The 13,490-nt window shown below is 45.5% G+C and overlaps 1 protein-coding gene across 1 annotated transcript in view; it reads left to right on the top strand.

Moving 5' to 3' along the window:
* Nucleotides 1-13,490, top strand: part of cers1 (ceramide synthase 1) — a 79,801-nt gene that overhangs the window by 45,343 nt on the left and 20,968 nt on the right. The window contains exon 2 of the mRNA XM_084309123.1: nt 2,008-2,167. Coding sequence (XP_084165249.1) covers nt 2,008-2,167 — 160 coding nt within the window. The remainder of the gene's footprint in view (nt 1-2,007; nt 2,168-13,490) is intronic.

Below are 13,490 nucleotides of genomic sequence, written 5' to 3'. Positions count from 1 at the left end.
TGATGTCGCCTCTTGTTGGACGTGTGTGTTTATGTGTTGATTTTTCAAGGACTCCCATCATGTGATTAGACGGTGTATTACATACATAACATTCTCTGGCGTATTTTTTCCGAAGAACTACAGTATCTGGAATCTACAGTACATGATGTGTGCTTCAACTATCATTAAACACCCTGCCATTGTTGGTCACACTAGCTTATAGCAACGTGCGCCACCTCTAGTCATTTGGCTGGCGCTTTTATTCAAAGCAACTTACAAACTGTGAACAACAAGTCAGCAAGAAGGGTACACCTCTGGCAGCTAATGGTACAGTAAGTGGTATTGTTGTGTCGAACTTGAGTGCATAGTAGTATATATATATTAGCACAGTAGGTAGTAGTATATAGGGATAGTAGCATAGTACTGTACATAGTAGATAGTAGTATTGTGAGAACTGGGGTCTGGAGCACAGCCCAATTGCTGAATACACGAGAAGAGATAGGAGCGGTTTCAAGGGTCTTTAATGTCAAATGAGCAACACAGGAATTGGGGGGAATAGAACTGGGTTATGTTCTGTCTTGTGGCTGCCGCGGCGGCAGTGAGCGAGCAAGCGGTCCTGGTGCTTGTCTTGGAAGCTGCTGGGTTGCAGCGGGAGAACAAGTGTTCCTCTTCGGGGACAGGTGACGTCCAGGCAGGGACGGCGGTCCTTTGGGGCACAGGAGAGAAACAGGTTAGAGTAGGCAAATACACGGTTGGTATCTAGCAGAGCTTCCGGCAGAGACGTCGTACCTGGGCAGTGGTAATTAATACCACGACAGCTTCTGGTCAGCGTCGAGGTGTAGAAGTAGTCCCCCCATCAGGGAAGGATTGAGTGCAGCTGTGGAGAGTGGGGTGCCTGACCGCGTGCGAATTAGGGGGATGAAATACAGCTGGGCGTATGAGGGTAAAGGAAGGGGTGACTGGAGAAGGAGAGGATGAGGAGAAGTGTGCAGTGGATGGAGAGGGGGATGAAGAGGAGCGTGTGGAGGACGTGAGGGGAAAAGGAGGGGGAGTGAAGTAGGCCCGTGCTGTGATTATGACAAGTATAGACATATTAGCACAGGTAGTAGTATAGGGATATTAAGCAGAGTAGATAGTAGTATAGACATATTAGCACAGTAGGTAGTAGTATAGGGATAGTAGATAGTAGTATAGACATATTATCACAGTAGGTAGTAGTAGTAGGGATAGTAGATAGTAGTATAGACATATTAGCACAGTAGGTAGTAGTATAGGTATATTGGCATAGTGCATAGTAAATAATAGTATAATACTATAGTAGTATAGACATAGTACTTACTTACTTACTTACGCCTATCGCTCCTTTTGGGGGAGCATAGGCCGTCGACAACAGTTCGCCAGGGTCCTCTGTCCTGTCCTGTGCTTTGCTTTCCAGCTGTTTCCATGTCAGTCCGCTCTGTGTGATGTCTGTCTCCAAGTCCCTGCGCCAGGTGTTCTTGGGCCGGCCTCTCTTCCTTTTGCCTTGGGGGTTCCATCTAAGGGCCTGTCTGGTGGTGCTGGTGTTTGGTTTGCGTAGTGTGTGGCCGATCCATCCCCACTTTCTTCTCTTGATTTGTTCTTCCACTGGTTGTTCGCCCGTTCTCTGCCAGAGATCATTGTTACTGATGGTATCTGGCCAGTGGATGTTCAGGATCCGCCTCAGGCATCTGTTGATGAATGACTGCACTCTAGTCATTGTGATCTTGGTTGTCCTCCACGTCTCTGATCCGTATAAGAGTACTGGCTTGATGTTGGATTTGAATAGTCTGATCTTTGTCTGCTGACTGATTACCTTGGAGCTCCAGATGTAGACATAGTAGCAAAGTACATAATAGTAAAAGACCGTCTTGTCAGCTGTAGTTTAGGAAAGTGCCTTCTAGCTTCAAGTCTTAAACCAACCACCAACCTAAAGGCCTGACTCACATGGTCTGATAAACCAGGCTGCTACTCTGCCTGAATCTCATCCTTGCTCTCTCTCCCTCTCCCTAGCCTCTAGCACAGTGGTGCAGGCTGCTGCCCAAAGATGCTGCCAAGATGCCGGAGAGTGCGTGGAAGCTGATCTTCTACACCATGTCCTGGTCCTACAGCACCTACCTCCTCTTCTTCACCTCCTATACCTTCTTCTACGACCCCCCCTCTGTCTTCTACGGTAAGAGCCCCTTGTGTGGTTGGGTAAAGACACTCAATACCCAGGAGGAACAGGACACAGAGACGCCATTGTGTGCAGAATCATACTATAAAACGTTATTGTTTTTTATGAATTCAAACATTTAGTAAAAAAGAGAAAGGGCAAAGATATAGTGTGTGGATGTCATAAACCTTTATTTGTATCAATCATTAATTCATTCAGTAAATGTTTCTGTCATTCAGGGACTGTGTGGAGTAGAACCCCAACTAACCTAACCTAACCTCTAAACCTAAGATAAGGAGAGGAAGACACACCGTTTACTATCATTCAAATAGAAGCCATATTTGTGTTTTATGAAGGGAGTTGCATAGTTTGTGTTTGGAGGAGATTGAGGCTGAACACTACCTTTGGCCTTCTCACACTATCAGCAGACGCACCTGTATATACACACACACACACACACACACACACACACACACACACACACACACACACACACACACACACACACACACACACACACACACACACACACACACACACACACACACACACACACACACACACACACACACACACACACACACACACACACACACACACACACACACACACACACACACACACACACACACACACACACACACACACACACACACACACACACACACACACACACACACACACACACAGTTTTTGATCACCTCACCTTTAATTTAATTAAACGTACACACAACTACAGATGCACCCATATCAATACTGGTATCAGATATTGGGGCAGATACCAGGCTAAAATGGGGTTATTTTTATATATATATTTTTGGATATTGCAACCGCTACAGAAGAATGTGAGTACACAAGTTCAAGTTCAACTCAAGTTCAGACCTCTGTTTCTCCATTTCATTATTACTAAAAGTGATTTTTCTTGATTGTGTAAGAAACTTCAGAATGTTATCTTTCAAAAGAAACCAGGCTCATGCATGTGCTATACGTATAAAGTATAAAGATACGCTTTGCAAAAAGAAGTATGCAGTCCTCAAGTTCAAATAAATAAAAATTGCCACTTTTCTGTGTGCCTGTTAAGAGGTTAGTGATACTTTATACCTGTTTGGTCACAGAATGATGTCTGGATTTGGTACAAATTGTGGCTCTCTTGGGCTTATTTAGCATGCGGTGACGTACAGGCGTAGACTCAGCTCTGCACAGGAGTGAGCGGTGCATCATTACACACACAACCAATCGACTCCTATTTCATCACTTACTAAATGATGTTGTTTCCGTACTCCTGGTCCAGTATACCAGTCTGTTACAGTATATAGCCAGAGGACCCACCACTTTCTACTGTATGCAACAGTGAATTATTCTTGTGTCCTGAGAGGAATGGCTTGGATTCTATTTCCCAGCCACCAGAAGGTGCAAAAGATGATCTAGATTAACAGATCTTAGATGCAGGTTTGTGTTACGATACACCTTTTGTACTTAACCATGTGTGAAAAAGAATTGTAAATAGTAATAAGTAACAGTACTACTACCCTAGATGGAGGGCAGATGCAGGATGGATGCGGGATCGGGGGGGGGGGGGGGGGGGGGGCTCTACGATGGCTTCCCTAATATCTGTATCCTACTTCTGAGCCACTGGTGGTCTTTTAATAGCCTCTGGCCTTTTGAAGTTTCCTGCTCCATCAGCCACCGAGGTGTCAGGGCATCAGTGCAGTGGGTCTGATACAGGCCAGCTGACAGCACCGCTTAAAGGACACATCACCTCTAATTGCCATCAGCCGGAGAAGTGCAGGAGCAGCCTAGTGTGGCTAGGCACTAGGAGAGAGAGGGGAAGGGGGGGGGGGGGGGTACTGTAGAAATAAAGATAGGGGGTGGGGGGGGGGGGGGGGGGGTGGAGAGGGAGAGGAGATTCAAGATTCAAGAGATTTATTTGTCACATACATACACGGGACATATAGTGAAATGAAGGTGGCCATGCCCGCCTTGATTGCGCAAAATAATACAAATAATAATAGAATAAAATAGAAGATAATAAAATAGACATGATAAAAGGTACTAAGATAAAATACAATACAATGCTAAGCTTACAAGTTAAGGTAATGTGTCCTATATACACTACCGTACAATATACTATACAATATACAGTTATGCTATATGTAACTATACTAAACTAACTATACTATACTACTACATATAGTAGTATAGTAGAGGGGGGGTTGAGGAGGGATACTGTAGAAAGAAAGAGAAAGAGAGATGGGAAAAGAGGAGAGGAGGAGGTTACTAGTACTACTATACAGTACAGTAGTATACTAGAGTATACTAGAATTTTCTAAATGTACAGACGTTGATGTGACAGAGAAGTGGGGAAGAAGTGGACGCCGATAGAGAGTGACAGAGTATCCAGGAGAGGAGGCTCTTGTTCCCGCCTCATCCCTCACTGACTGGGCTCCTCTGCTTGGACGCAGGTATAGCGACCTCCCTCTCAATGTTTAATGACGGAAGGTCCGATCGATACAACATTACACCAGCTCCCAGCGTAACCAAACCCCACCTTGCCGGAGACCGAACCTACCCAAACGGCCGGGGAGAAGGTTTCCGTCCATTCAGACCGTTGCCTGATGGGGCTTCGGAGGGTCAGCTCCCCATAGGTGACGGACGTTGTGGCTTGTTTGCCTGGAGGTCCTAAGATGCCTTTTCTGTTTTTCCCAGTAAAACCTGATACCTCAAATACCCCTCTGGTCCCCATACCATACCACAGCTACCACAGCTGCCCCCTCGCATCTATTATCACACAGGAAGTCCTGTATATAGCGTGTGTGTGTGTGTGTGTGTGTGTGTGTGTGTGTGTGTGTGTGTGTGTGTGTGTGTGTGTGTGTGTGTGTGTGTGTGTGTGTGTGTGTGTGTGTGTGTGTGTGTGTGTGTGTGTGTGTGTGTGTGTGTGTGTGTGTGTGTGTGTGTGTGTGTGTGTGTGTGTGTGTGTGTGTGTGTGTGTGTGTGTGTGTGTGTGTGTGTGTGTGTGTGTGTGTGTGTGTGTGTGTGTGTGTGTGTGTGTGGTGTACACATTCCTGTATGCTTGTATCAGTGCTTGTGTCCAGCATAACACGAGTGTGCACCTGGACACTGTGTGTGTGTGTGTGTGTGTGTGTGTGTGTGTGTGTGTGTGTGTCTCTCTCTAAAAACACGTCTATAACTGTGTTGCCGCTGTATATTAATCTCCAGCTCCACTGCGACAAGGTCAACACCGCTGCAGCAAGGATCATTTTCAAACACAACAATATTTCTGCAGTGAGGATTTGCCAATATATTACAGTCAAAGGCTTTGTATTCGACATCAACAAAATGCACAATATGATGAAACACTTTCTGTTCACAGGATTATCTGTAACTTTGTCAAGGCAGAAATGTGTGCTGAAAAGGAGTGAATCTTCAGCGGACCTGTTATAATAATAATAAACTTGATTTGTATAGCACCTTTCATACAAGAATTGCAGCTCAAAGTGCTTCACAACAGAAACAAGCCAGGCACAAAATGAGCACATAAAGTGCAGACATAAAATCACAGTTTTTTGACATTAGGATCTAACATCCCAATAGGCCACCTTGTTTATTATAGGCAATAATAAAAAGAGTAAAATAGAATAGACAGAGTAAAATAGTGCAATAGTGCAGTGCAATAAAATAGTAGAATAGAATAGACAGAGTAAAATGATGCAACAATAAAATAGTTCTGAATTACTGTTCAACAGTTTAAAACCGTCTTTACCTTCCCTGTTTGATATCCACAGTTTTCCTGTTTGATACCCACTTTGACCCTTCGAACCTCCCTCTCAGGGCAAACCTCCCTCCCTCTCAGGGCGCAGTTCAGGCCTGGGTCTCCCACACAGTTCACCCGACAGTTTTAGAACCTGTAATAAAAAGTAATAAAAGAGTCAAATAGAATAGACAGAGTAAAATAGTGCAATCTATAGTACAATCAGCAGCATAGTGTATTAAAAGGCTAAGGTGAAGAGGTAAGTTTTTAGCTTATTTAAATAATTAGGTAGGGTGTTCCATAGCTTCGGTGCATCGTCTGGCACTGAAGATGATCGGAAGATCACCGGTTCGAGCCCCGGTCAAGGCCATTGTCGGAAAGTGGTGTTGTTGTCCAGCAGGGGGCACTCTGTCCTCTGGACTCGCCAGTAACAATGCCCCTGTTACGGTGGTGGGGACACCGTACAGCTGTGAGTGCCGTCCTTCGGATGAGATGCTAAACCGAGGTCCTGACTGAATTTGGTCGTTAACACAATGGGCGCCAGACCCGAGATTTCTCGGGTTATCTCGCCAGCTTTGTATACCAAAACCCGAGATTTCTGGGGTTTTCATCGTTTTTTCTTTTATTAGATTTTTTTATTCTATGCAGTGTCACGGACCTCTGTGTTACCATAGGAAATCATTCTGAGATCCCAAGAGTGCAATACCGGCCGCATCCTGCTAGGTGGCAGTATCTCCCACCCTTTGAAACCTTATTTCACACTGTGTGTCACATCTAATTTCATCCGGGCGGAGAATTTAGACCAAGCCAAGTAAATTGCTTCATCCGATCACGCGCTCAGCACACTTGAGGCATATCTTGTGCCACTTCATGTCAGGGACCCGATCGACATCAATACTGGAAATCGCGATCAGACAATCGGAATATTCTTTTTTGAATAACCCCGATCAAAGGTAAGGACTATCTGATGTCAATTCCACCTTGATCGTACAATGATTTCATATTGATCCAGCTATGTAGTATTCAAAACGAATGCTGTTACTGGCGATCAAAGCATCAAAAAAAAAATGCCCCTTTCATGCATTCATGATGAAACATAATACCTATTATATACCTTTGATTTGGAAATAGTAGCGTGTCCAGGTGAGCAACGTGAACGCTTTTAGCTAAATTCACATATCGCTCCATAACACAGTTTATGTTTATTAGGAATTAGCCAGGATCACTCTGAAGCTATACAATATTCACCACGGTATAACACACAAACGTATCCATAAAGAAATTCATTATTTTTCACATGTTGAACGAGGGATAGTTAATGTCAAATGAGCCATAGTATTGTCTCCATAGCTAGAATATAGAATATAGATATAGCCCTGCAAACACTGCGATGCACAGTGAAAATCCCTATCCTTTACAGCGGTGGCACAATGAGTACAATGATGGCTAAAACGGCTGGCGCTGAAAGTGTTAAAGAACCCATGATGCCTATCGCAAAGAGTAGGGGGTTCCCCGACGTTCCTGGCCAAATTCCCAATCAGGTCTCTGACATCAAGGCCACCTAATCATCCCTCCCCCTTAATTGGCTGATATCAATCCCTGTGTGACGGGGTCCTCTCTCGAACTCCTTTGATTCTCTCATAAACAGGCGTAGTCGGAAAGATCTCGTTGGTGGGTTTTTATTTCCCGCCTCCCAAAAGTGCAGAGGTGATATAGTTTTACAAAAAAATGTGAAAAGTGAAAGTAACGTAAAACAAAATACCCTATACTTACTATATCTAACAAAAGTGGAAAAAGAGAAAACAAATAAACAAAACACAATATACTTAATACTTAACACTACACAAAGTCTAAATACACAATATACACTACTACTTCCACTACAAGCAATACCAACACGTTTTACTAGGGATTCTGGTTACCTTCACTGTAACTCAGTCCATTCAAGACTGACCTCCCTGGGCCAAAGCAGCTCCCTTGTATCCAATATCCACTCCCACTAGGCTTTAAACAGGATGTACATATTATTATTCTTATTAACACATTAAACCAATTCCTACACACAAAATATATATCCTCCACTATATCACATAACTTCCAACTGTTTTAAATTACAGATAACCAAGTAAACAGTACAATACAATAATATCGCTCACGTGACGATTACCTTGCGCCAACCCCTCCCATTTAACCTGGCGGATATGTGTGCTTCTGCTTGGCCAAACACGTCAACCTAGGAGTGCAGAGCGAAGCGAATGCATCATGACTGTGAGTAATAAATGTGATGTGATGAATGAATGTCTTGCTGTATGAACGTCATTCTGCTATAACAACGGAAACAGAATGAAATGATTGTGCGCATTCGGACATCCTAAGATAGCTGACAGGAGGGAACGTTTGGTGTGCGTGTGTGTGTGTGTGTTGCTCCGCGGCATATGGCGTGTGTGTGTTTCCATGTGCGCTGTCCACATGAAACGCACCACATTACATTATACGGTTATGGTATATGGAAAGACAGACAATGAGTGTGTGTGTATGTACAGTATGCGCACTGCCCGCAGTCAGTGACGGAGCCGCACCGTCACATCATCCCTCTCCTCCTCGAGGTTGGCGATGTGCGGCAACCTGGATAGGTAATCTGCCACCACATTGGTTTTGCCCGATCGGTGTCGGATGTTAAACTTAAATGGCTGGAGTGAGAGGTACCATCGGGTAAGGCGGCTGTTGTGGTCCCTCATGGAGTTGATCCAGGTAAGAGCTCGGTGGTCCGTTTCCAGGTCAAATTCCCGTCCAAGCAGGTAGTACTGCAGACTCTCCAGCGCCAACTTAATGGCCAAGCCCTCCTTTTCCACTGTGGAATACCTGGTCTCCGGTGGCTTCAGCTTACGGCTCAGGTATAGGGTTGGATGTTCTTCCCCAGGGTCTCCTTGGGCCAAAACCGCTCCAAGGCCAACTTCGGATGCACCCACCTGTACCAGAAATCTTCTGGTGAAGTCCGGGCTCTTGAGGACAGGGGAAGAACATAGGTGGGATTTCAATGCTTTGAAAGCCGTTTCACACTCCTCTGACCAGTTTACTGGATTCTTCTGGTCCTTATTGGTCAGTGCTGTAAGTGGGGTTGCAATGGTTGCAAACTGGGGCACAAAACGTTGGTACCAGCCAGCCAATCCCAGGAAGGACCGTACTTCCTTCTTGGTCCGAGGTCGAGGGGAGTTTTGGATAGCTTCCACCTTATCCACTTGCGGACGCACCTCACCCCGTCCTAGCTGGTAGCCCAGGTACCGTGTCTCCTGCTGTGCCCACTCACACTTGGCAAGGTTGAGTGTCAACCCCGCCTTTCGGATTCTTCCCAGCACCAGTGACACATCTTGGACATGCTCCTCCCAAGTCGCACTGAAGATGACCACGTCATCCAGGTATGCTGCACTGCAGCTGGCAGCTGGCAACAAACATAGAGGGGGCGGGCGTTATTATGCAGATGAGAAACTTTTGACGTCAAAGGTACACAACATTTCAGATGACTCACTTGAGTGAGGGACAATATTGTGAGATGAGAATTGGAAGAATGCGCCATAATGAGAATTAGAGACATAGATCCTATTAATATAAGCCCACATAGCTAGAAAATTATGCTAAACACTGGAAAAGGCCATTTATAAGATAGTTCCCCTTTAAGACGTGGGATTCTGGGAACGGGGTGTGTATTGTGTAACTTACATATGTCAGCTCTCAGCTGGCTGCTGTCACTAGACTATGAGTAACGTTAAACGTCTCTGCACTCTTTTGGATGTATATGAATTATGTTGGGAAAGTAAAAGGAAAGACTACCGTCTCCCGTTTCATCCTTTCTTGCGCTCAATTGGTTCAGCGGAGATGTACAATTGTGTGTCACTGCATAACTATGTACAATCTGTGTAACTATGGAAACATACATTGTGTTTTCTAATGATGTCTCAGCATGTATAGTGAGAATAATAATGGACCAAGGCAGCTCCCCTGTGGAACTCCGAAGTAGGTGTCTTCATCAGAAGAATGAAGTCTTTTTAAAGATTTATTTGAGCGTTTTCCCACCTTTTCATGGTCAGACATGACCGACAGGAGAGCGAGAACGGGAGAAGAAGTGGGGGAAGACATGCAACAAATTATCCCCCGGGGGCGGGTGTCGAGCCCGGGACGGCCGCGTGGGTGTGCGAGGCACTATGCGGTGCGCCATGAGGGCGCCCCATGATCTCCAAGTCTGACGTAATATTTTCTCCCTTTGATATATGTTTTGAACCAGTTCAATACATAGTCAGAAAGTCCAAATAACTTTTCTAGATGATTTATTAGGATATCATGGTCGATCGTGTCGAACGCTGCGCTCAGATCTAATAGGACGAGAATTGAGACTTTATTTGCATCCAAGTTTATTCTGAGGTCACTAATTATTTTAGTAAGAGCAGTTTCAGTGCTGTGGTGCGTTCTGAAGCCTGATTGAAATTCCTCCATGATATTGTCTTCTTTGAGAAAGGAGTTTATTTGTATTGAGACAATTTTTTCAAGTATCTTGCTGATGAATGGGCGGTTGGATATTGGCCTATAGTTGGTCAGTACATTACTGTCTAGTTTGGGTTTATTTAGTAAGGGTCTTACGGCGGCGTTTATTTAGATTTTTTATTTTTTTTTCTGATTTCTCTGATTTTCTCCCCGTCCCAATTAGTCGTTGTGCCAATTCCCCCCCCTCCCCTACCTGGCTGCTGTATGCATGTTCTCCTACGAGTCGGTACAAGGGCGTCCCGAGTCGATCGCACGCTTCCTCCGAGACGTGCACCGACAGCCAGTGAAGTCTTTTCACTTGGCAGCGAGGACTCTCATTGGTGAAGTGTAACGTGTGGGAGGGCACGCTATCTCCACCAAGTCCTGCCCCGCTTAGCAAGCGCCGAGACCTGACCTGTAGGCGTCGCTGTCCACAACGCCAGCTTCCCACCCGCCAGCTTCCCCACCCCCTAATACTGCCAATTGTATTAGTGTGAACGGCCAGCCAAGCTGGTGGCAACGCCGAGAGCTGGGCTCGAACCCAGCATCTCCTGCATTGGTGACGAGCGCAATCTCCGCTATGCCACCTGACCGCCCTACGGCGGCGTTTTTGAATGCATCTCGGAAACTGCCTGTCAGAAGCGATGTATTTGTAATATTTAGGATATGACTTGAAATACTCTTGAATATCTGCTTAAAAGATGCTGTGGGTATAGGGGCAATTGTTATGGTTTGGTAGGTGTGTTGGGAGCATGTCTATGTTCCCCGGGTCCTATGTTTCCCGCTTGATTGATTGATTGAACATTTTAGACCACCAGCCCTGATTACAAACTCTAACCTTAACCAACTTCGAAAGAGGGCCTAAGCTTAACCAGTTAGAAACAAGGCAGACATTAATAATTAATAAAATAATAAAAATTTATAAAATGTTCAATCAATTAATCAATCAAGCGGGGAACATAGGACCCGGGGAACATAGGACCCGGGGAACATAGGGATGATCCCGGTGTGTTGGACCCAGATGCAGTACAGAACAGATAAGACGAGAGGCAGGTGTTGGTTTTCAAACAACGGACTACTCTTTTATTTGAGTAGAGAAATGAACACGCATACGATGGCGGATAAACAAAAAGGGGAGAAAGCAAGGTCTCCAAAACACATTAAATGGTAAACACGTCAAACGATGGTGCTGCATATACACACGGTAATATAAACTTTCAATAACGAATTAATTCGGCAATCAAAGTGACACGACAACTAAGACACATAGCGAACATACTTATACTTATTTTTTATAGTTTTAAGAGTTTTAAGAGTTTTATTTGCACCAACTGTTGGTGCATTAAATGTGTATGACCGTCAGTCACTCATTGACATTGGATTAAGGAAAATGTACCGACTGGATTGCTCTCTGGATCGGATTGCTGAACAACAACAGTGGCCAGCGGAGATCCTTTGTTGCGGCCGACGCAAGAAAAAGGGGAGACGGCGAGGAAGGAGAGCTGGGGTCCGAAACGGATTGAGATCCAGGCGACACAGCATATTGTTGGCCAATGTGCAATCAATAGGAAACAAACTGGACGACATCAGAGCACGGATTCAATTCCAGAGGGACATTCGGGACTGCAACGTCCTTTGGTTCACCGAGACTTGGTTGACTCCGGATGTCCCAAACCATGCAATAGAACCGGCAGATCACTTCTTCGTTCTCCGCAAGGACCGAACGGCAGAAGAATCACTAAAGACGAGAGGAGGCGGCATAGCTTTCATGGTAAACAAGGAGTGGTGCGATCCAGGCAACGCAAAGGAATTGTCTAACCACTGCTCCCCAGACCTGGAGTTTATCACCATCAAATGCCGACCCTTCTTTCTCCCGAGGGAGTTAACGTCCATCATCATGATCGGAGTGTACATTCCACCACAAGAAAACACTGGGGTCGCACTCTCGAAGCTACACGACGAGGTAAACAAACTACAGATAGTTAACGTTGACGCTGCCATTTTGGTTCTGGGCGATTTCAACAGCGCAAGTCTTAAAAAGGTGTTGCCAAATTTCTATCAGCATGTGACCTGTCCCACCAGAGGCGAGAACATATTAGACCATGTATACTCGCAATTTAAGAACGGGTACAAGGCACAGGCTCTTAGTCCATTTGGCAAGTCGGACCACGCCGCCATCTTTCTTTTGCCAAAGTATAGACAGAGTCTTAAGCGTGCGCCGGTAGTATCGCGAGAGGTTAAGCGTTGGACTGTGACGTCAGAGGAGACACTCCATGCTGCACTGGAATGCACAGACTGGATGGAGTGTGTTCCGTGATAACACAGCCAATATTAACGAATACACTGAAACGGTGCTTGACTTTGTCTGTACTCTGGTAGAAGAAACAATCCCCTCTACCACAATTAGAATTTACCCAAATCAAAAGCCCTGGGTAGATAAATCCATCCGTGAGGCTCTGAAAGTGCGCACCTCAGCCTACAACGCCGGGCTTGTGACAGGCAACATGAATGAACACAAGACGGCGAGATACAACGTCAGGAGAGCAGTAATAGAGGCAAAACGGCGTTATAGGGATAAAGTTGAACAGGCTGACTCTAGAGGTATGTGGCAGGGCCTCAGAACGATGACAGATTACAAAGGCACCTCCCTCAAACTGAACAGTGACATCTCCTTAGCAAATGATCTCAATACCATCTATGCAAGGTTTGAGGCTGTGAATAACAACACCAGCCTACAAACCACTGCAATGGGGGGGGGGGGGGGGGGGGGCGCTGCTGATGGAGATTCAGTGTTCAGAATAACAGAACATGAGGTGAGGAGGACCTTTAAGAAAGTGAATATCAGGAAGGCAGCAGGACCGGACGGCATCCCCGGCCGCGTCCTAAAAGTCTGTGCCGACCAACTGGCCCCGGTATTCACTGACATATTTAATCTGTCCTTAGAACAGGCTGTCATCCCCACCTGTCTGAAGAAGTCCACCATCATCCCTGTACCCAAAAAATCTACGCCCGCTTGCCTCAACGACTACCGCCCTGTAGCTCTCACCTCCATAGCCATGAAGTGCTTTGAGAAGCTAG

This window comes from Notolepis coatsorum (assembly GCF_963971535.1).
Source record: "Notolepis coatsorum genome assembly, chromosome: 2".
Lineage (NCBI taxonomy): Eukaryota > Metazoa > Chordata > Actinopteri > Aulopiformes > Paralepididae > Notolepis > Notolepis coatsorum.
Note: the sequence above shows the minus strand (reverse complement) of the source record. Positions and strands in the feature narration are given on the sequence as shown.